Raw genomic sequence first — 23,449 nt, 5'->3', positions numbered from 1 at the left:
CTGCACCATCCCCAGCATGCAGTCGGCTGGCAAGTGTGGTCGGGGCAATCGTGCTGTGAGCCCCGACGACGCGGAAGCAAGCAGCGTATGTGAGTTTGGAGGACCACCCTCACTCCCTCTCTCTTTCCCGCGATGTCCTTCATGCAGCAATGAATGATATGTGGCCATGCTCGTGTTTTGTTACGAAAACGTGGCGCGTTCACGAGGATCTCAATGAGTGCGCATTCCCTGCAAATGACAACGACATGGCGAGGGATGCGTTGGCGTGCATGCATCAGCTACACGGCATTCTCTTTAACAGTGTAGGCAAAAACGTATACTATTATATATAATGATCCCAAAATGCGTTTCAGTAGAACAGCTGTTGACATTTCTATCACGAGTGTGTCAAGCACGCTGCGAGCAACCCGACTCTACTGAACGACTGTAATACAGCACACGAGAATGTCATACCCGCCAACAGTACTACCGCTAGACTACTACTTTTCTCCCCTTAAAAGCGCCTACCGATTATATAGAAAAAATACATACCGCTTTGTCAAAAATAAAGAGAAATCTTGACTTTACACCATGGGTATCACCAGCCCGTTTTGGGTGGTGCTCAAGCACCCCCAAATTCAACCTAAGCGCTCCCCAAAATTACAGCATTTTTATAACTCTCTTTTCCTTAATAAAGGACAGGGTAGTATGCTAAACTATAATTTAAATCGCAAGACCAAGATAAAAAGTAATACAAACCAAAAATGTGAACAATGCAGCGTCGGAAATACTCCTCTGCCCTAAAATTGTTCAGTCCATTTGATTCCTAGCACTGCATCATAGTATTTCTGCAGTAGTATTTTTGTAGCATATCCTATAGTAGAATTTTTGTAGTGTATATCCATTATTACTGTGTTTGTATTTTTATAGTATTTCTGTCGTCATTATTTTGTTGTATTGATGCAGCATTACTGTAGTTTTATTTTTGTTGTATTTTCTCTGGCATTTCTGCAATTGTACTTTTGTAATATTTCCATAGTAGATAATGTAGTAAATCTGCATTTTTGGGAGTATTACTTGAGGTGTATTTTTTTGTGTATTTTTTGTAGTATTTATGGTGTAAATGTAATCCCGTGAAGTCCTTTGAGACATTTTTGTGATTAAGGGCTATACAAATAAATGTGACTAACTTGACAGTCAAATATTGGTAGTATTTCTGTAGTATTTTTATTGTATTGCTGTACTTTTATTTTGTAGTATAATTCTTTTGTATTTCTAAAGTAGCGTTTTTGTGGTATTTCCATAGTGTATTTTTTTGTAGTATATCTGCAATATTTTTGTATCTTTCCTGTTGTTCTATTTTGTAGTATTTCTGTCATAATAATTCTCTAAACTTATTTTTTGTAGTATCCCTTTTGTAATATCTATGTAGCAGTATATTTGTATTACGGTGTTACTCTAGTGGTATTTTGTATTATTTCTCTAGAAGTATTTTGAAATACTTCCATACTAGATTTTTTTGTAGTATTTCTTAAGTATTCTTTAACATTTCCGTATTTGTACTTTTGTAGTATTTCTGTTTCAATATTTCTGTAATAGCATTTTTGTATCATAGTACTCCAGCGGATCCTTCAAAAGTTATAAATGGCATTAAATTAATTATTCTAAAAGCAAGGCCTTAATTGTCATTAAAATGTCTTGTATTAAATTTTAAAAAGTCTTAAAGTTGTGAACGTATTAATATGATTTATGTGTTTGAAGTAAAACGATTTAGTAACATTCGTCAATTGACTGTTTTGATACTTTGTAATTTGCAACATTGTGTGACCACAATAATGGAACTATCAAAACTGTGATGTGGTTTCAGTCAGGCCTTTTCATGAACGAGGTATACCCACTATACACATAGGAAAATACTTTTACTTTGGACCATGGAAAAATATGCATTTAATGAGAAGTGTCTGTCCAAGAACAATTTTGGCCATGGCCCAAAGCTAAGCCAGGTCATGTGCACGATGTATTGTGTGCAAGAAATATTTGTGTTTTTTTTTATTTTGTTTGTTTAAATTGTGTGTTTTTTTTGTTGACTTGATCTTAAATTTCATAACAAAAGGCATTAAAAAAGTTTTTAAAAGTCTTGAATTCAACATGCCTAAAGCTGTAGGAACCCTGAAACGAAAATATCAACAGTATAAGTTCCCATTGTCTTCCCATACCCTGTATTAGAGGTAAGATCGGGCCTAAAAAAATCCAACCGGACCCGGGTTTTTAAGCGCGGCCCAGCCCGAGCCCGACCAACTAACTTGATTCAAGGGACTGAGCCCGAAGAAAACCCCAATTTTCATATTGTATTTATGAGGGCCGGGCCGTGCTTCTCTCTCGTTTGGAGCTGCGCAAGAGGTTGAATCCATCATGTGGACCCTCTACCGCTCGACACAAAGAAAAATAAAGAACAATAACAGTTGGATAATTTTTCAAAAAAATCAGCAAGAAAGAGAAGCCCGGCCAAAACCTGAACGTAATGACTGACATATTAAGTCAGAATTTTGTGTCAGGCTTGGATTGGGCTCTTGCTCAAGATCTTACCCCTACTCTGTATTCACTTCCCCTCACATAGCTGAAAACAACAATATTTGCAAGCTACTATGACGTTGTCGCCTGCTACTAGTGGCCGAGACAATCTGGATAAGCCGAAATGGGCAAGACGAGAAGAGTCCAACAAAAAAATATTTTCTTTCATTTTTATTATTTTATTTTTTCAATTTGGGAAGTTGCTAGGTATGTTTTGAAGCAAGAGTCAGTCTTGGTGTATGAATAAACTGCTCCCACCATTGTAATTAGATTTTCGTTTTGGTAGAAGTTTGCCACTGCGGGTTTTAAATAAGCCCATTTTATTAATTTATTTATTTAATACTCTAGAGATTGTGTTTCATGCGTAAAAATACAGCGCATCATAAAATCTACTTCTTATTAATGTCCAAAGATTGACATGTATGAAATATTTAAAAATGAATCATGGCACCAGCTCTAATAATCATGTAAACGGTATAGCACTTTAACAAGTCACTGAAGACACCCAAAGCGCTTTACAGTGCACTTCACACTTACCCACTTAGACATGCAAGGTGCCTCCCTGCTTATCGGGGAGATTAGTGTTTTGCCCAAGGATACTTCAGTATTTAATTCGGAGGAGCCGGAAATCAATTCTGCAACTTCTTGGTTCCTAAACGAGCGCTCTACCTCCTAAACTACTGTAGCCTAAATTGATAGTGAAACGTTTTTCCAATCACCGTGGGTCAGGATTTAACAGATTATTATTTTTAGGATTTAATTTTTCTATAATTTGGGATTTTTCTACATTCTTAACTTGTTTTTCAAGTTTTTCTACATTTTAATAATAAAAAATATTACTATATTTTTAGCACTAAAAGGTGCACCCTGGAAAATTTGTCTTTTGTTATACATTTTCTTATATAAGGCGCACTGGACTTTTAAAATAATTAATTGTATTATTTTTTCCTCACCTTAGCCCATATTGGCAGGGCTCCCATAAACAGTAAATGATGCAACAGTAGTTCTACCCAACCGATAAGTCATTCGGAGTCATTAGGTGACCAGACCCCCCAGATCCAACTCTTAATGCTAAGTGTAAAGCAGGGAGGCAATGGGTACCAATGTTATAACTCTTAGGTATGACTTCTAGGCTCGAACCAGCGACCTTCCTGACTCAGGGAACGCTACTCCAAGGCCACCAAACTGGTTCAAAAGAATGAAACTGTTGAGAAAATTGAAACTACAGTAAAAGCAAGGTTTCCATAAAACAAACAAATGCATTTAAATTAAAACTAATTATTTAGTAGAACATACATTGTTATTATGACATCTGGTTTCACCAATAAAATTAAGGTTAGCCACCAACAATAACATGTTAACCACAAGAGAGCACTCAAAGACCATCCTATATGTTTCTCAAAGGCAGAACAGTTACCGTTTGCAGTGTCATTTTACAATGATTTAAAACAAGAGTACGTTCTTTTCTGCAAAACATTACCACAAACAAAAAATTTACTTCAAGTACTCGCAATACCTTTCATACTTATTGACAATTATTGTTTAAAGAAACAACAAAAGAGGATTTTCAATCATCGTTTGACTACCATTGATGTTCTTTGCTTCTCATTAGTTTTAGAAAGGAACAATTAACATGTTAACCACAGTAGGGCAATCAAAGACCACTCTCTGTATTTCTCAAAGGCAGAAATGGTCGACAAAATCAACAAAGCAACTACAAAATTTGTTAAAAACTTTGGAGAAAGGGATATGTTTGGAATATTACAGATGATGGGGTTGTGTCAAGAAGGCGTCCAAGCTCTACTTTCATCCAAAACAGAGTCAAATTTAAACATTAAATGAAAACACAGCGAGTCTGACACACTACAATCAATCAACAAAATCCAAAAATCTGTTTGCAAATTCAATGAAATACAAACAAAATATCTATCAACAATAACGATATCTTGTGAATCTTACAGATGATGAACAACAGAAGCAGATAGCTGTTGATTATAGTGATGACATGTGTCAATGAAAATGTCTAACTTGACTGAACTAATTTGGCTCCCAATGTGACGTCATTTTCTGTCCGAGAGTTTCCTTCTAAATAATAATAACAATAATAAAACAACATAAAATTCTACTGAACTTTTTCTGTTAGCAGAACATTGTACCTACACGATTTAACTTAGTACAATCAGTCAAACACAATTATTTTTTAATGTATTTTCTCTTTCAGAGTGGAGGAAAATCTTCAACATCACTCATTGGAAGTACTTGCCCACAAGTTTAGGAGTCTAATAGTGTCCTCTTCATTAAGCACATTTTTAATTTTTTAAAAACATTTGAATCAGCGGAAGCATGGCGGCAGCAGGTTTTGCCTACTACCGCGTTAGCATCTTTTTGTCCATGTTCTTCGGCTACATGCTGTACTTCTTCAACCGAAAGACGTTCTCATTTGTCATGCCATCAGTTATGGAGGAGATTCAATTGGACAAAGAGGACTTGGGTAAGGTTAGGTTCATTTGCCGATTTTTCATTTCGATTTTGACTTTTATTCTCAGTTTGATCATGTCAACTCCCTCTAAGTGAGCTTTTGTCATATGAAATTAGCACATATTTCTTAAATAATGAATGTTTATATGATAGTTGGGCAGCACGGCGGCGCAGTGGTTAGCGCGTGTGTGGCACCGTTCTGAGGTCATGAGATCGAACCTCCTGTGTGGAGTTTGCATGTTCTCCCCGTGCTTGCGTGGTTTTCTTCGGGGCACTCCGGTTTCCTCCCACATTCCAAAAACATGCATGTTAGGTTAATTGGCCGGTCCACACTGTCCCTAGGTGTGAATGAGCGAGCGAATTGTCTGTCCCCGTGTGCCCTGGGACTGGCTGGCAACCAGTTCTGGGTGTCCCCTGCCCACTGCACAGAGATAGCTGGGTTGGGCTCCAGCACCCCCTACTGAGGATAAGCGGTGCAGATCATGGATGGATGGATATATGATAGTTTGGGTATTTCTGCTTATTCTTAAAATCAATATTAAGGGTTTGTCCGAGTGCTTTAAATCCTTGAAAATGGTTGAATTTTAATGTTGTGTTTTCAAGGATAGGAAAATGCTTGGATTTCGAGTGAATTGCTTTTTTCCATTGCCATGTTTCTTGTAAACCATGCAAAAAATTAGAAATATATATTTTAAGTAAAGTGCATGAAAATTATGCTTATATGCCTGCTCTGGTGGCTTGTCATTATGGCGCTGTCATGTGAAGCGTCACCACCCCTACTGGTCGCACTCGAGGTATAGCTCTATTTAGAAAACCAGCTCTTTTGGCTCGGCTCACTGAGAAGAGCCGACTTTTTTGGCTCCCAAATAGGTCCTCAAATTCTTTGTTTTTTAATGATATATTATCAACGTGATAAAACATTATTAACCAAATTTTTCAGTAATGAGTGAGCGGATTCCTGTAAAAGACAACCTATCTAAATTAAAATATTTACAAATCTTTAAAAAATGTAACATACAAAACAATTTTAGCTTTTTACACACTGAACAGGTTTAAAGTTGAACAACAAGACAACATCCCTGAAAATGCTAAACAAAAACATAAAACATATATTAACTTTTCAGTGCTCTAATTGAATGATAAAATGCAAAAACAACTAACTATTTACAATTCTATTTTTACCAATTTAGACAGGGTTTCTCAGAAAAATACACATCAAATATAAATTAACGAAGTAAAACAAAAAGCAAAAGATCAGCAGTCTCTAAGATTGAATGCACTCTTCTTATGAGCATTCAATATACTTAAAAATTAAATTTGGCTAATTTTTCTGCTTCTTATACATACAGAACTTTCTTTTTTTGTCTTCCGTATTGAATTCAATTATTACCCAACACCTAGAGAGCCCTTTCCGTGTGTGTGACATTTTGAAGCTGTGCGTGCATTGTTGAAGCAGAATGGCAGAATTCATGTCAGTTTATAGCAGCCCATTGACACAAAAAGAATGTAGATTATTGATAGGAATAGCTCAAAGTAGCACAAAGTATGTACTAGCAGCAAGATAGAAACTATATTTTAGTCATCAAAGTCAACAACAAAAAAACACAACCTTTCTTGTTTACGGCGTTGGATTTCGACCTTTGACGGTCCTAGAAACATTTAAAAAGTGGTTTTGAAAAGTGCTTGGATTGGCCATGAAAAAGTGTACTAACAGTGAGGAGTGTATTAGGGCGAAGAAGTCAAATATTCCACAACGGCCTGGTCAATCTCCAGATTTTAACCAAATTGAGCAAGCATTTCACTTGCTTAAGACGAGGCTTTAAGCGAAAAGTCCAAAAAACAAGCAACATCTAAAGGCCTAGCAATGCATCAAGGAGGAAGAAATCAAGCGTTTGCTGTTGTCCATGGGTTCCAGGCCTCAGGCAATTGCTTCAAAAGGATTTGCAATAAAATTTTGACAACATTTTTGTTTAGATTACACTTTATTGTGCTATAATTTTTGAGCCCCTAAAATAGCCATCATCCATCCATTGTCTTCCGCTTGTCTGGGGTTGGGACGCAGGGACAGCAGCCTTATAAAGCTCATCTGACGGGATCCCGAGGCGTTCCCCGGCCAGCCTAGAGACATAGTCTCTCCAGCGTGTCCTGGTCGCCCCTGGGGCCTCCTGCCGGTGGGACATGCCCGGAACACTTCCCGAAGGAGGCGTCCAGGAGGCATCCTTATCAGATGCCCGAGCCACCTCAACTGGCTCCTATCAATGCGGAGGAGCAGTGGCTCTACACAGAGTCCCTCCCGGATGACTGAGCTTCTCGCCTTATCTCTAAGGGAATACCCAGACACCCCACGGAGGAAACTCATTTCAGCCACTTGTATCCGGGATCATGTTCTTTCGGTCATAACCCACAGTTCATGACTATAGGTGAGGGTAGGAACGTACATCGACCGGTAGATTGAGAGATTTGCTTTTTGGCTCAGCTCCCTCTTCACCACGACGAACCAGTACAGGGTGCGAATGACGGCAGACGCTGCACTGACTCGTCTGTCGATCTCCCGTCCGCTAAAATGTGTGTTTGGAAGATAAATGTATAATATTACTTTATTTTTCAATTAAATGTTCTCTGAAGTCAATTTGATTTGTCAATTTCCTTAGAGTTGCTTGACGTACAAGAAATTGAAATTTCTTTTCACACTCTCCCATGCGATGTTGTTCGAATACTTTAATTAAACATTACAGTCTGCATTTTCTGGTCAAGATGTTTCATTTCAAGTCCAATGTGGTTGCATGTAAAGCCCAACTTGTGAAAATGGTATGTCTATCCAAATGCTTTTAGGCCTAACTGTTGATCTTGTATGAATTATATAAATACTATTTGCTTTTTCTATTATATAATACTATTCTATAAAAAGTGCATTTTTCGGTTGTTCCATACAACACTTTGTTATGCGGTTATCAATGACAATAAAGACGATCTAATTCAATGAGTATCCCATTTTCATGTTCCCTTGTGTTTTCAGGTATGATTAGCAGCAGCCAAACTTTGGCCTACGCCATTAGCAAATTCATTAGCGGCGTGCTGTCAGACCAGATAAGCGCCCGTTGGCTTTTCTCTGTGGGCCTTTTTGTGGTAGGGAGCATCAATGTGGTCTTCTCTTGGTCTTCCACGGTCGGCGTCTTCTCGCTCTTGTGGTTTGTCAACGGGCTAGGACAAGGTTGTGGATGGCCGCCGTGTGGAAAGGTGCTGCGCAAGGTACAAAATGCTTGCATGTTTCCTTTGACTTTGCCATGTGGAATCATGTCACTTAGTGCCGGACACTACTAAAATATGACTAACATATGTCCGTCTAACCCAAGGGTGTCAAACTCGTTTTAGATCACGGGCCACGTGTTAGAATAAAACACTCTTACAGAGGCCAGACTCGTAAATTAGAGAGAGAGAGAGAGAGAGAGGGAAAGACAAAGAGAAAGAGAGAGAAAGCGGGAGAATGAAAAATAAAAGGAGAAAAGGACAGAGAGAAAGAAGAAAATATGAGAAAAAGAGAGTAAGAGAAATAAAGGAAAGGAGAAGAGAGAAAAGTTGAGGTCAACAGAGAGAAAGAGACAGAAAAGTCAGAAGAAAAAAGAAAGAATGTTAGAAAAAGAATGAAATAGAGATAGAAAGAAAGAAACAGAAGATAAGAGAACAACAAAAAGAGATGAGAAGAGAGAGGAAGGAAGGAAGACATGTTTATACGTATTTAAAAAAAGACATGTTATAAAAAAGTGTGCCTTTTGCTGTAGGGTTGTGGATCCTTGGGAGGCTGACAATTAAATTATGATTCAGGTTTTATTTAGATTTGATTTTAGAATTATTTTGAAGGGTCTGATATCCGGAAGATTTTTCCTTCACTATGATTTAATCTCTTGTAGTGTTTATTAACCCTGCATTTGTTAAAAAAAATGAATAAAAAATAATTTAAAACTCGTGCAGACTGTAGTATTACAAATATAGCATACAGACACTAATTTAAATAATTGATTCATTGATTAAAAAAGGCTACTTTATAAGGAAATTCTTCTAAATAGGGGAACTTTGCGTTTTCTCTCTCAAACAAAGAAAGAATGGAAGAAAGAATGAAGCGAAAGAAATAAAGAAAGAAAAGGAAAGAAGGAAAATATATCTATTATAGAAATGAACTAAAAAAAATTTAAACTTCATCAAAGACACCCAGTTGTCATTTTATTTAATTTTGTGTTTTTCAAATTCCGCGTCTGTGACTTTCATTTGAAGTCAATTACCATTGGGATAGGTTTCCACAGTGTTCTCTGGTTGGTTAATGCAAGCAGTGGGTGCTTTGCAAGTGGTGCCTGGCAGGTCGGTTTTTGGCACATTCCTCTCTTGTGCTTCTCTTAGCATTGTCTTGCAGGCCACATAAAATGACGTGACGAGCCACATTTGGCCCACGGGCCATGAGTTTCACCAATGTGATTAGGTGGCTCTTGGAAAGCAAGATGCCTGTAGCGTGTCGGAACTAAATCGGCTTTAGCACGTCTTCAGCAGGTTGAAGGGAATCAGATTACAAGAGCTTCTAATAGTAGAACGTCCTCAGCAGTTGTTTTTTTTAGCTCAGGGAAACGATCTTAATAATAATAATAATAATTAATAATTGCATTTGTTGTTTTGTTTTAGTGAACACATACCAGTGGTGTGCACAGATGTACATTAGGTGGCGCTAGCGCAGGGGTGTGCAAACCTTTCGAGTTGCCAGCCACATCAAGGCCTGGAGACCTATACATTTTTTATCTTTATGAATGAATGTACATGCAAACATCTACATGTTATTTTTATACTGGTTTTAACTAGATTTCTCTCAGTATTTATTTGATTTCCTACAATTAAAGCAAAATAATCTTTATGTTTATATTTGTAGTATTACCCTAGTTCAGTGGCCTCCAACCTTTTTGAAGTTGAGAGCTACTTTTTGTTATTAATTAGGGCAAAGGGCACCCAGTTTAATATGTAATTCTAAAATATGTTGTTACTATTTTAATACCACGTTTAATATTGGAAATAGGGTTAAATGGACTCATTCAACCATTTAAATAAATAATTTTACTATAAAATCACAATGATCAAGCACTAGTAAGCAATTTTTAGAAAAGGCCTGTGGGCACCTCAGCTGACCCAAGAGGGCATCCGGCTGCCCACGGGCACCACGTTGGAGACCCCTGCTCTAGTTTCTGTTGTGCTTTTGTCGTATTGTTGTTCGTCTTTTTTTCTTTTCAGAGTAAAATCGAAATAATAATAGGTCCCTGTTTTAAGCACTGCATTTGATATTTAGTTTTGTAGTAATTTCGAAGGTTTTTTTCTTAGTTTTTCTTTAGTATTTTCATAGTTTTATGCTAGATGCATTTTTTTAGTATGTACTCTTGTTGTATTTTTGTAGTAGTATATCTGTATTGTAGTATCCCTGTAGTAGTGTTTTTGTAGTATATGTTTGTCTTTTTAAAATTAAAGCAAAATTATATATCGGGTGTCTGTTTTAAGTATTACATTTGCCAATATGTTTGTAGTATTACTGTAGTTTTTGTTGGTGATAGGAAGGAGTGGAGAGGTGTTGTGAAAGGATAGTGGGATTGTGGACGCGTTCTTAAGGATGGGCTGGGCACCCGTATGATGCGGCAGGGGTAAACCAGTGAAAGCTGTCTGGCCCTGCTGTTGAACAAAAGAGTGTGTTGTGTCACCCTGACCCGAGTGACATGGCCGCTTTCTGGTGTCCCATTTCATCTGGAGGGACGAAAGCATGACCGACTTGGGTGCCGAGGTGCCTTACTTGTTTGGGTGTTTGAACAATTGGGTTGGCCATGGTCCAAAAAATTTTTTGTTGCTTTTTTTTCCCCCCTTTTATTTTCTGTTTGTCTTGCTGTCGGTCACTCCTCTTGAGGGATATGACCAAGGTAGATAGATAGATAGATAGATTACTGTAGTTTGGCACTGGCAGAGGTGCGTCAGGCGGTGACGCCATGCAGGTAGTTCTTACCTGTGCTCTCATCTAGTTGTATGTTTGTAGGGTTTTTGTAGTATTTCTGATGTAGGATTTTAGTTGTATTTCTGTAGCAGTGTTTTTGTAGTATTTCTTTATTATTACTGTAAATGTATTTTTGTAAATGTGTTTCTGTTATTGTATTTATGTTGTAGTAGTAGTAGGAAATTACTATTTGATTGTGTATCAAGTGATCCGGAAGATATGTTTTAAAGCTATTTAGGTATAACTTGGGTGCTTTTGGGAGGCCTTGAACGATTTAATAGATTTTCCGTTTTTTTGCATTTAGCAAAATTTGCAAGAGATACGAGTACTTCTAGATACGGGGATAAATTGAGAACGAATTGATGTTGTTTGTGAGGTATCACTATATAACGAAATAATAAAATCTTTTGGACATTTTTAGGATCATTTGTTTCTCAATTTCACTCAATGGAAATACTGTTGTAGTGGCACTGAGCTATCTCTTCACGAATATCATAGTGGACAGGCATTGTGGAAAATTAAGTTTTCGGTCAAGGCACTCTTTTAACCCGTTTATTTTTAGCCGCCAAGATATTTTAAGCTCTTGCAGACCGTGAGTTTGACAAATGTTCTTTAAAGTCTTCATTACGTATCCTAGAGTTCCATTTGAAGTCAAAAACGTCTACCATATCCCCCTTCAGTGGTTTGAGCCATCCCAGTTTGGAACGTGGTGGTCGGTGCTGTCGTGCAGCATGAACGTGGCCGGGAGTTTGGGCCCGATCCTGGTTACGATTCTCCTCCGCTACTACGACTGGAGGACCATCTTGACCATGTCGGGCATTTTCTGCGCTGCCTTCTCGCTCGTGACTGTTGTGCTGGTAAAGAATGAGCCAAAGGATGTGGGCCTGCCCGCTGTTGGCGTGCCAGCCAAGAAATGTGAGTAACATTAGTGATTCCCATACATAGCAAGATCCTGTCGGGCCACCAAAAATAATGTTTTCAAATGTATATAAACGCAAACTTAATCTGAATAATTTTGATTTCTCATATTATAAATAAATCATGGGTGCCAAATATGTCGATCGCGATGACAATGTGTGTAGGCAATGACTCTAAGTTCATTTAGTTGGAATGAATTTTTATCAAGTGATAATTGTGGAGTCAAAACATACATGACCCAATGTTGTCCTCATGCGAACAATATGGCTGCTGCGTGACTACAGCTGTAAGGCAACGGGGGAGCAGCCTGGTGACAGCCTCGTCCACTTCTGGGGCAACCCTATCATTGTAAACTAAAGTGCACGCCCCTCTCGGGGCGCATAGCACTAAAAACATAAACACCAGCCTATCATCTCCTCAATACGAAATATGTCACTTGATTGACATGCAGGGCAGCCAGTCTGACATCTGATCATTTCTGAGGCATGGATCACCACACAAAACCCAGCAAAAATTCTCGAGCAGTTCACGCTACACCCGCAAGCGTTATGTTAAAAAGTGCTCATCATAAATGAAATAATGGATGTGTCAACAAAAATTGCCTGTTTCATTCGGCCCAGATGTCTTCAAAGACAGCTATTTCGTGCGCATCTGAAGAAGGCTAATTGCGAGCACACAGAGGTGTCACTACACATTGATGTGAGATAGCTGAGTAATGGGAAATGCCTAAAAATATTCTGATTGCACTGTCTAGAAGTTTTAACATGAGTCTTAACATGCCAAATACAACCAATTAAACGACAGTTAGTGGGTGCTCGACTTAGCATTTTCAACTGATCAGGTCAACATGCTGAATGATCTGAACGTGGAGCTGTATGGGAAAGACAGAAATATGATTTCTATGATCAGCTCAGTTAATTGTTTCAAACGAAAACTGTAGCATTTCTCCTCAAAGCTGAAGCGTAGGGATTTGGAGAACTTCAAAAACCTCCAGACCTGGAGACGTAAGTGAAGGTAGGCGCGCAGCTCGACACTGCGCCCCCTTGGCTGATTCCATTCTGTGCAAGTCATCAGAATAAGGTACTGACAAAAAAATGTACTTTATTGTAAAATATGGGTGTGTGGAGTAATGCAAGACAGATCAACATATATGGTACACATAAACAATAGGCTATATTTATAGATATGTATGTTTTGCATTTTTATTGTAGATGGATTATATTGACATGGCCGTTTTATAAGTAGCTCATACGTGGAAAAAATGTGGGCACCCCTGATATAAATGATCACAATTGCCTTTGTGTGTATTTGTGCTACGTATCTCTGTCCGTCAGAAAGAATCTTGGTCACTCAGCCCCTCCCCCTGTGGTAAAACACACACTCTAACTCTCCTGTCGCTGGGTTTGCCCTTCCCCGCCTGAACTCTGATTAGACGGCTGGGTAAAATATGATGTGAAATGTTGCATTTTCCCCTAGATGATCAATTTTCAACTGTCGGTGACCAGAAAAAAGGTTCAGCGCCTCGTCTCACAGCCGTCAATTTCAGCTGCACAGTCATTGCCAGCAATTGGAAAAATTCCCACAGAATAGGAGGAGGCTTTGGTGGACACCTAACCCTGATTGTAGCTCATAAGTTGCGCATGTCAAAAACCTCCTGTAAACCATCAAAGAATTTCTAGGGGGACAATCCACCCGCCACGGTCTCACAGAATCGTATTTGTGTATTCTCTTATTATCATGTTATACCTTGTGGCACAGCAATCTTGGCTAAGTCTTCTTCAAAAAACAAAATGTGTTGTTAATTTGAAGCCAGCAAATATTTTGCTTTCCAGCACGCAGCAGCAAGAGCACCCTGAGAGAGTTTCTCCTCTCGCCGTTTCTTTGGGTTTTGTCTGTGAGCTACTTGGTGGTGTTTGGGGTGAAAACTGCAGCGACGGACTGGGGACAGCTTTTCCTCATGCAGGAGAAAGGCCAGACTGCTCTTATGGGTAGGCCATTTTGTATTTACGCCATTTTTGTTGTCCAAATTTGGTGCTAAACTGAGCATGTGAGTGACAGGTAGCAGTTACATGAGCGCCTTGGAGGTGGGCGGCTTCCTGGGCAGTCTTGCATCTGGTTTGATCTCCGACAGAGCTGTCGCTCGAGTAAGTGGAACACATGTATCAAACTCATGGCCCATGGGCAGAATGTGGGCCGTCACGTCATTTCATATGGCCCGCGAGACAATGTTGAGAGAAACACAAGAGAAAAAATGAGCCAAACTGTTTCAGCCGTGGTCTGCATTGGTTTATAAACAAATTCAACAGGGGCCGGGCCGGAGGGAGAAAAAATGCCTGATCTATGTATTTGATTTTTTGTATATGCTGATAGAGAGTCTTAATTCCAATTTCTTACCAATACATGAGGAAACACATAACATAAGCCTATTTATTTAGTTTCCATTAGCATTTACCTACACACTTATTGGCTATTTGTCTATAAAGGGACCATTTCATCCAATTGGTTTTCAAACAAAGATATTCCAAAACACATATTTAGTTACAAATAAAAACCTTATTTAAAAGTAATATCTCCCTTTCTTTATGCACTACATTTGATCATTTTTATTTAAAAACTCAATGCAATAGGGCGACTACAGAAATTTTCTACTGCATTATATTTGATAGCTTGAAAAGTTAAAATCATTTATAAAGACTGTTACAGATGAATGTTGCCAGCTATTTGAACGTTGGACATTAGCGCATTGAAATATAGTTATATGGGGGAACACAAAAGGACACAAGATAAAAATACAACAACATCTGTATGCATTTTTATTGGTAGTACTTTGCTGTCATATATTTCAGCATTATGATAAATGATTGATGCAATTATTAAAAAAAAATCTGCTTTTTGTTTTCTTTATGAAAACGTTTACCTGAATTTGGGAAAGTTGCCATTAGATTCATTGTCTTTTATAGAGAGGATCTAAAGCTTCTTTATACTTTTACAAATACACCCAGGTGATATTTTTTAATTGTGTATTTTTTAAACAAGGTGAATGCAATCATATTGCCTTAAAGAGCACGTCTTTGACTTCTATTATAAGTCAAATAACATTATGAAAGATTAGCACAGTTTTGGGAGTGGCAATTAACTTTGGCAACATCCTGTGGACATATTTAAAAAGGCAGGTCATTGTTTGTAGATCTGGCACATTTTTCTCTTGTGCTTCTCTCAGCTTTGTCTCGCGGGCCTACAGTAAACTGATCAGTGGGCCTGATCCGGCCCATGGGCTGTAGTTTATCCAACCCTGAGATGGAGGGCGCTTATACACATTCTCTGACTTTCCATAGTCCGGCCTCTCCACATACGGCAACCCTCGCCACAGCCTGCTCATTTTCATGATGGCAGCCATGTACGTGTCCATGTACCTCTTCAGAGTCACCATTACCCCTGAAATGCCACAGGTAAACATGTTCAGGATTTGGACAGAAAGTTTGTACAGTGATACTTCGGTACTACACCATGATGTGTTCGGGATCACTGTTGGTATACCGAATTGTCAGTGTCGAAACCTTTTTTCCCATTCAAAGTGTTATTTTTCTTATATTTTCTTATAAGAAAATATTAAAAACATGTACCTACACTACTATAATTATTTGAACATGTACATAATACACACAAAACATTGTTATAAAAATTTAAAACACATTTAAACCTTTTACTTTACTTTTGAGCAGTGGTTTGACACTTGTACACCAATCTCAATCATTGTTCTCACAGTTTTCCTTCCCTTTATTACAAACTTTTTGTGGCCCATTATTATCAAGAAAAAAAGAAATGAATGCACTGAATGAAGGAGAGAAGTAAGAATGGAAGAAAGAAAGAAAAAAGGAAGGAAGGAAGAGTAGGAACAATATTAAAGTAGATCGGAAGGAAGGAAACAATGGGAAGGAAAAAAAGGAGGGGTGGGAACAATAAGTCGGAAGAAAGGAAGGAAGAAGGGGTCGGAACAATTGCGGGGAAGGAAGGTAATAAAGAAGGAAGGGTGGGAACTAAAGGAAGGATGGAAGAAAGATAGGAAGAGTAAAAACAATAGGAAGGTAGAAAGGGCGTGAACAAAACGAATGAAGGAATGAAAGGTGGGAACAATAAGAAAAGAGGATTGAAGGAAAGAAGGGTGGAAACAATAAGAAAGAAGAAAGGAAGAGTGGAAACAGAAGGAAGAAAGGGTGCACACCAGGGAAATCCAACTCTTCAGTTTAAAAAAAAGCACCGCCAGGGCATGTGGCAGGTGATGACACAGTGTGATTTCTGCCAAGTGCTCTGAATGTCAAAATGAAGAAACTCAAAGCAGGACGAGTAAACTGCGGGAGTTACTATGACTCCCTTTGATAGCTAACTGCCTCGCCATCTAATTAGATAACAAAACAAAATTCCCACTGTCCCTATAGAGTAAGTTTGCGATCTTGGCAGATATAGCGGGGGATTGTCTACTACAAAAAGTAACACATTGTGCCCCGATTAAGACCCTCATTTGCAGACTCTCTCCACTGCTGCCAGTCTCAATCAACTACCGTAGCAGTTGATGTTAATTAAAGTGGCATTTACATTGACGGAGGAGTTTGACAAAAACATTCTCTGAACAAAAGACAATGTTCCGTAGTAACTAAAATTCACAACTGCCTCTACAGATTCAGTGCCATGCGACTGCTACCAACATGACAAACGTTACAGAAGAGACCACCAAGTGTTGATACTACAACTTAAAAAAATCATAATATATGCTGAAATTAATTACTAATTATGGAAAGGCACACGATAATTTAGAGATTACAGTTGTCGGAATGTGACAGCCTAAAATGACATCACAGTTTTTGGCCCGATAAGAAAAATATACCCTGGTCACCTGGTGCCACACTTTAATATTAAAAAACCCTAGCATTTATGTATAATGATTTTTGTCGCACTCCTGCACACATATATATATATATATATATATATATATATATATATATATATATATATATATATACACTGTATATATATATACACTGTATATATATATATACAGTGTATATATATATATATATATATATATATATATATATATATATATATATATATATATATATATATATATATATATATATATATATATATATATATATATATATATATATATATATATACACTGTATATATATATATATATATATATATATATATATGCTAATAAGATTTTAATTAATATTAACTGCTGCGCCAGTTGATTGAACTTGACAACTGCAGTTTGCAAACAAGTGTCTTAACACATAGTGTTACTTTTCTGTACTAGACATTACCCCGCTGATTATATATATATATATCTGTTTTGTAGGAAATTGATCTTCATTTTTACGGCTGTTAAAATCTTCTGCTTAAAACCTTGTAAAAAACAATTTTGAATTTGCGCATGTGGCTTTTATTCAAGTGCCCTCTGTAGTCCATAATGTATGGGCGTTCTCCTCCCTTCGTGATTAAAGAAATGGGTTCCCTGATTTCAGGAGACTCCTCTTTGGTTCCAAGCCATCCATCCTTTTTCTGTGCTCCTCGGTGTCTCCGAAAAAGAGGTAACAGTTCTTTCTCAGCTAATTGTGTAGCGCAAACGGACGCCATTTTCTCTTGTACTCCTTAGATTTGGATTCTGGTTCTCGGTGCCCTGTTTGGATTTTCTTCTTACGGTCCGATTGCCTTGTTCGGGGTGATCGCCAGTGAAAGTGCGCCTCCCAATTTTTGCGGAACCTCACATGCTATTGTCGCTTTGATGGCTAACGGTTTGTACCATTAACCCCAAGATTTTTTCTAAAAGATTCATTTCTAATCTAAATCGGGGGCTTCAAACCCCTGGCCCAGGGGTTAATTGTGGTCTGTGAGATGATAGTTTGAGACCCTGCATTAATATAAAAGGGTTTTTTGTTGTTTTGTTTTTTATTTTAAAGGGACATTCTCTATTACTAGTACTACTGACAAAAAAAAACTATTCAGAGTTCTATTCGGGGTTGCCAGCTTTGTCCCCATTGTTCTATGTGCATCCTAAAAGACAAAAGCCTCTCTCTTTCTCTTCTTGCTGTCATTATTTTTTCTTGGGTTCTTTCTCTTTGTCACGGGGAGACCGGACCAGAACGGAGGCAGGAGGCAGGAAAGGAGAACTCATTTGCGTTGACGATCAGAACTTTTATTTAGCAAAATAAAAGTCGTCCAACTCTCAAGGACAAAACAAAACAAAAACAGGCTTTACAGGCAAACAGGAACTAAGACCAGGGAATACTCACAAAACAGGTTTTAACTCAAAACGTGCAAACACAGATTTCCTCAAGACAGACAGAACAGAATAATGCAGAACAGAAAACGCAATGAACCAACACCCGCAATACCCACAACCCCCCTTAAGAAGCAAACGCGCAAATTAGGCGATCTGCTTCAGCTGGTGCCCAGGGGGCGGGGCCAGCCGGTCGCCACGGCGACCATGCTGGACACGACACTCTTTACAGTTTCATCTCTTCTGTTGGACTTTCTTGTGTTCTTTTTCTCTCTCTATCCCCTTACCATCTTTTTTCCCTTTCCCATTTTTTGTTCTTTTCTTTTTTTCCTCTTTTTTCTCTTGTTTTTTCTTTTTCCTTTTGTCTTTTCTTTCTTTTTTCTCTTTCATTTTTCTCTCCTTTAATTTTTTTTATTCTACCTGTGTTCATCCCTTTTTTCCCTTATTTTATTTTTACTTTTGGTTTTGTCTTTTCTCTCTCTCTCTTTACAAAAAGCAGAGCAAAGAATATTAGATGCAAAATGGACGATTTAAATCCCCTTTGTTTGCCTTCTTCCTTTGTATCTCTCGTTTTGGGTCGCACTACACAATAAAGTCACATCTAATGGTCAATATTTCACTGTCCCTTTTATCAATTTAATGCATGTAAAGCCCGTGCGAATTACATATTAAATCATTACTGATTAATTGATTTATTTTCATATTAATTCTTAATGTTTTATTTTTTGTTCTTAGATTGTATTTTGGGCAGCAAATTTCATAAAATATATTCGAAATGAGTAGCACGTTTTTTTTCACAGCTTTTCTTGTGGAAAACTCAATTTGGCCAAACATTACCCTGACCCTAGCTTTGGGAGGCTCCAATTCAATTGAGTTTGAGACCGCTAATCTCAATCTGTTATTTGTGATCTAATGTATACAGGTCAACCGATTATCGGGCAGGCCGATGATCGGGCAGGCCGATTATCGGCACCGTTATTTGGGAATTTGACGGATATCGTTATCGTTTTTTTTATTGATTCGACAGGCTGATTATTTAGGCTCAGATGTAGGCGAGCCTTTCTCTCCCTCTCCTGCCTTCCTGTCTCACACACTAACCAAGAATAAGGTCAGAGCGGAGTAAACAACAACTCTTGAGTACTGAGATGGCTGTTGTGAGTCAAGACCTCAGATAACAAGGAGACTTAAATAAGTCTGGTAGAAATGAGTGTGTGTGTGATTAAGAAAAGCATAAAAAGTGTAGTTAACTCTTTTTAGGGAAGCACATTCAGGTGGAGACTGATATGTTAACTCCTATCATAACATGAGTTTTTCAAATAAGTGTGTTTGTGATCGATAATAAAAAGCACGCTAAAGTGGAAGGCTGAGTGATTAGCTGTTACCATAACAATAATTATTCGACCTGGCTCTAAAACAGGAGTGTTAACACTTTTCAATTAGCGAGCGTTGTTGAAATGTCAATGCGCTTTTTGTTTTAGGTTAATTTAAGTCATGTTGGTTGTATCAACATTTATATGTATTGTCAAAAGTTTCTGGAAGCATTTTAATTTTTTATGTACCTCTATACGAGTTGCTGCCAGGCCTAATTTCATTTCCTGAACTGTTTTTTTATGTTTAAGTGAAAGATTAGTCATGTTAGTTGTGTTGAAGTTCTAATTTATGTACTCCCAAAGGTTTCAGAGAGCTATAATAGTTTTATTTAAATTCATTACAAATATACTTTTTTTATTTTTGCATTGTTAAAAAAACCCTTACACCAATTTTTAAGCTATTACAGGAAATGAATATCGGCTCCAAATATTGGTTATCGACATCTTCTAATTACTAATAATTAAGATCGGTATCAGACCTGAAAAAAACCCATATAGGTATCCTCACTAATTTTTATATTTATATTATTTTTTAAATATGATATAATTTATCTGATCTAATGCATTACGTATCCTTTTTATTGCAGTGGGAGCTTTCATGGCTGGGCTTCCTTTCAGCTCTATTGCCAAACAACACAGCTGGAGCACCGCCTTCTGGGTAGCCGAAGTCATAATGGTTGTCACCACAGTTTTCTTTTTCCTGGTTCGCAACATGCGCACCAAAATGGGAAGAAGAGAAAAAACGGACTGATCTTACGATCTTAACCGAAAGAATATGCAGATGGTTGACCTGTCAAAATGGTAGTTCGGTCATAGATAGTAACGATGCGGACGACGGATTACCAAAACTGAATGTCGGACAGCAACTGCCAAAGACGTGAAAAATGATTTTTGTTTTTCAAAATGATGGATCAATCATCAACAGCAATGATTACAAATATTGTTTTTGTTTTTGAATACCATTACACATTATAGGTTACAATACCTTTTGGGACATTGCCTAATGGAAATGTTTTATTAACATAAGTTCCTGAAAAGCATATACAGCACGAGGCTCAAACTCGCGCTCCCGCAGGATAAAATTTTAAGGCACTTGAGACGGGGTTTGTACAAGTACTTGAAATCCTTGACAATGCTTGATTTTTAATGTTATGATTTCAATATTTAAAAGTGTTCGAATTTTGGGTGAAGTGCTTGTAAATGCTTGAAATTGTTGCCATGTTTTTGACTTGATAGACCAAGCATTAAATCAATGTTTCCAAAACTTTTGCAGGCTGGCGCCCCTTTGGCTCCCCAGTGTACTACTAGCGCCCCCCACCTCACCCCCAGCAAACCCCCCCATGACCATTTTTTACTTTTCAATTCTTCTGTCACGAGGATTACCAGAACAGAGCAGGAGACCCCAGAGCGTTCGTACAATACTTTTATTTGGGGAAGCACAAGGGTTAGCGGGAAACTTCGGACGACGTAGCCAATCGTAGCGTGGGACGGAAGCAGGTTGAGTTTACCGGGACTGAAGAGATGATCGTAGCAGGTCGGAACGGAGGCAGGCAGAGAGAATCAGGTAAACAAGGCACAGGTAATCGGGAGCGTCATACGGGGTACAGATGTGAATCCTCCGACAAGGAGTTCTCCGCGTAACGCGTTTAAAAGGGGAGCATTGACCAATCAGGAAGCACATTCCAACGCGCCACATGATTACCCCAGGTGACTCCACTTGGGTAATCATGACAGAACCCCCCCCCTCAAGGAACGGCTCCAGAAGTTCCCCAGGAAAAAAAATAAAAATAATTTTAACCCAAGACACGTCACAGGGAAACACAGGCAGATCAGGACAGGCAGAATCAGACAGGACAGGCAGAATCAGAAGAGTCCAGACTCAGGGGGGTCGGATTCAGAAGAGTCCAGACTCAGGGGGGTCGGATTCAGAAGAGTCCAGACTCAGGGGGGTCAGATTCAGAAGAGTCCAGACTCAGGGGGGTCAGATTCAGAAGAGTCGGACTCCGGGGAGCGGAAAGGGAACAGACAAGACAGGAGAGGAAAGACGGGACAAAATTAGTACAGGCAGACTCAGGGTAGGCATGGGAGTCGAACAGGCAGGCATGGGAGTCGAACAGGCAGGCTTGGGAGTCGAACAGGCAGGCTTGGGAGTCGAACAGGCAGGCTTGGGAGTCGAACAGGCAGGCTTGGGAGTCGAATAGGCAGGCTTGGGAGTCGAACAGGCAGGCTTGGGAGTCGAACAGGCAGGCTTGGGAGTCGAACAGGCAGGGATGGGAGTCGTTCGCAGTCATACGGTCGGAGGTGCCTTAGCCAATTTCGCCATGTCGGAAATGACTTGCCGAACTGCACAACAGGAATCGCGCTGCTGATTCAGACTTTTATAGCGGTCAGGGGGCAGATGTACGAACGCGGGGTCCATTCTGGTCGGAGGATTCTGTCACGAGACGTGGTGACGTGGAAGGGGACCGGACCAGAACGGAGGCAGGAGGCATGAAGGGAGAACTCAAATGCGTTGACGATCCATAGGTTTTATCTAATAAAATAAAAGTCGCCCAATACTCCGGGGAAAAACAAAACAATACAGAGTTCCTCCGGCACGAACTCAACAGGACATGGCATCACAGACTAAAACATGACAAGGCATAACAGACTAAACAGGACAAGCATAACAGACCGGGATTGTGTATAAGAGTAATGAACCAGCACCCGCCAAACCCAAAATCCAGCCTTAAATAGCAGAACAGCAATCAGCTGATCTGCTTCAGCTTGAGTTCGGGGCGTGGCATACTGGTCGTCATGGCGACCGTGACATCTTCAATCGATAGATGTACCTACCCGCCTATGAAACGCACTGGATAGCACTTTAAGCTCATTAAAATAGTGGTCTGGAGAATTTTCAAAATAAAACATCACAAAATAACATTCCAATTTTTTATTTTGACATGTCTTCATAACCAAACAAAATCAACATCTAAAATAAGTAACATTTGAAAAAAAGGAAATAATGAACTCTTAATAAAAAAAATCAAGAACATTTGCTCAGTATAAAAGATTAAATGCACGCACTTAGAATAACACACACTAAACATAGTAATCAACTACAATAAATAGTGCACACTATAAAAGCTAAACATTGCACACTAAAAATAATCCACATACTTTTAAGGCTGTAAACATGACATTTCTGCAATTAGTGTAATATGAAATTTACCATGAGCTACTGCAACATGTTTATCAGTGCAAGAAAGGTGTTCAAGTATAAATTCAAACCCATCATTTCTGCTAACTTATTATTACTACTGCTACAACTATTTATTAAACATTTCACTTATTAACTTGCATAAATAAAAAGTGTTACCTCTAATCGATAATGCAGTTTTAGGGTTGGATATTTAGACATTTTTAGCTAGTCACAGCATTGGTTATTTCTTTGTGCCTTTGCTAACTTTTTTCGTACGGCGTGCAGGGCGCAAATGCCGCTTTGATGGAGGTTTGTTTACCTCTCAGTTCACTTGTAGATGCACCTTCTTCGTCTTTAACTTGTAATCATTTTTACTTACCGTGATCATTTTTCAGGTGCTGGTACAAATTACTTGTTTCCTCTGGACCTAGCGACTATGCGAAAGTAAATTCGGCAACGGATTTCTTCTGTTCCACGTCCGCTTCGTCAAAACCAAAATAGGTCCAAACAAGTGATGTACCACCCTTCTTCAGTGCAAGCTTCGTTTCCTTCTCGTTTGTTGACTAAAGGACTATGTTTACGTAGTCCACTTTGACACTCTATGAGCTCACACGGTGGGTGTGGCATAGTCTGGTGCTTGCAAACTTTGAATCGCGTTTATTG

The 23,449-nt window shown here is 38.7% G+C and overlaps 1 protein-coding gene across 2 annotated transcripts; it reads left to right on the top strand.

The window, feature by feature from the left end:
• On the top strand, positions 1–20,869 carry LOC148349702 (glucose-6-phosphate exchanger SLC37A4-like). Of its 2 annotated transcripts, none has more exons than XM_088320427.1 (10): positions 1–89; positions 4,772–5,041; positions 8,045–8,277; positions 11,716–11,950; positions 13,786–13,941; positions 14,012–14,097; positions 15,289–15,402; positions 17,481–17,546; positions 17,612–17,750; positions 20,193–20,869. In XM_088320427.1, exons 2-10 carry the CDS (start codon positions 4,894–4,896, stop codon positions 20,354–20,356), a joined length of 1,341 nt encoding a protein of 446 aa, XP_088176553.1. In that variant the 5' UTR covers positions 1–89; positions 4,772–4,893; the 3' UTR covers positions 20,357–20,869. The 2 variants fall into 2 exon arrangements, with proteins under 2 accessions (XP_088176553.1, XP_088176554.1); XM_088320428.1 differs by lacking the exon at positions 1–89 and adding an exon at positions 114–302.
• The last annotated feature ends 2,580 nt before the right edge of the window (positions 20,870–23,449 follow it).

This window comes from Urocampus carinirostris, chromosome 17, assembly GCF_059441175.1.
Source record: "Urocampus carinirostris isolate Australia breed hairy pipefish chromosome 17, RoL_Ucar_1.0, whole genome shotgun sequence".
NCBI classification, from domain to species: Eukaryota; Metazoa; Chordata; class Actinopteri; order Syngnathiformes; family Syngnathidae; genus Urocampus; species Urocampus carinirostris.
This window is presented reverse-complemented; position numbering and strand designations above follow the sequence as displayed.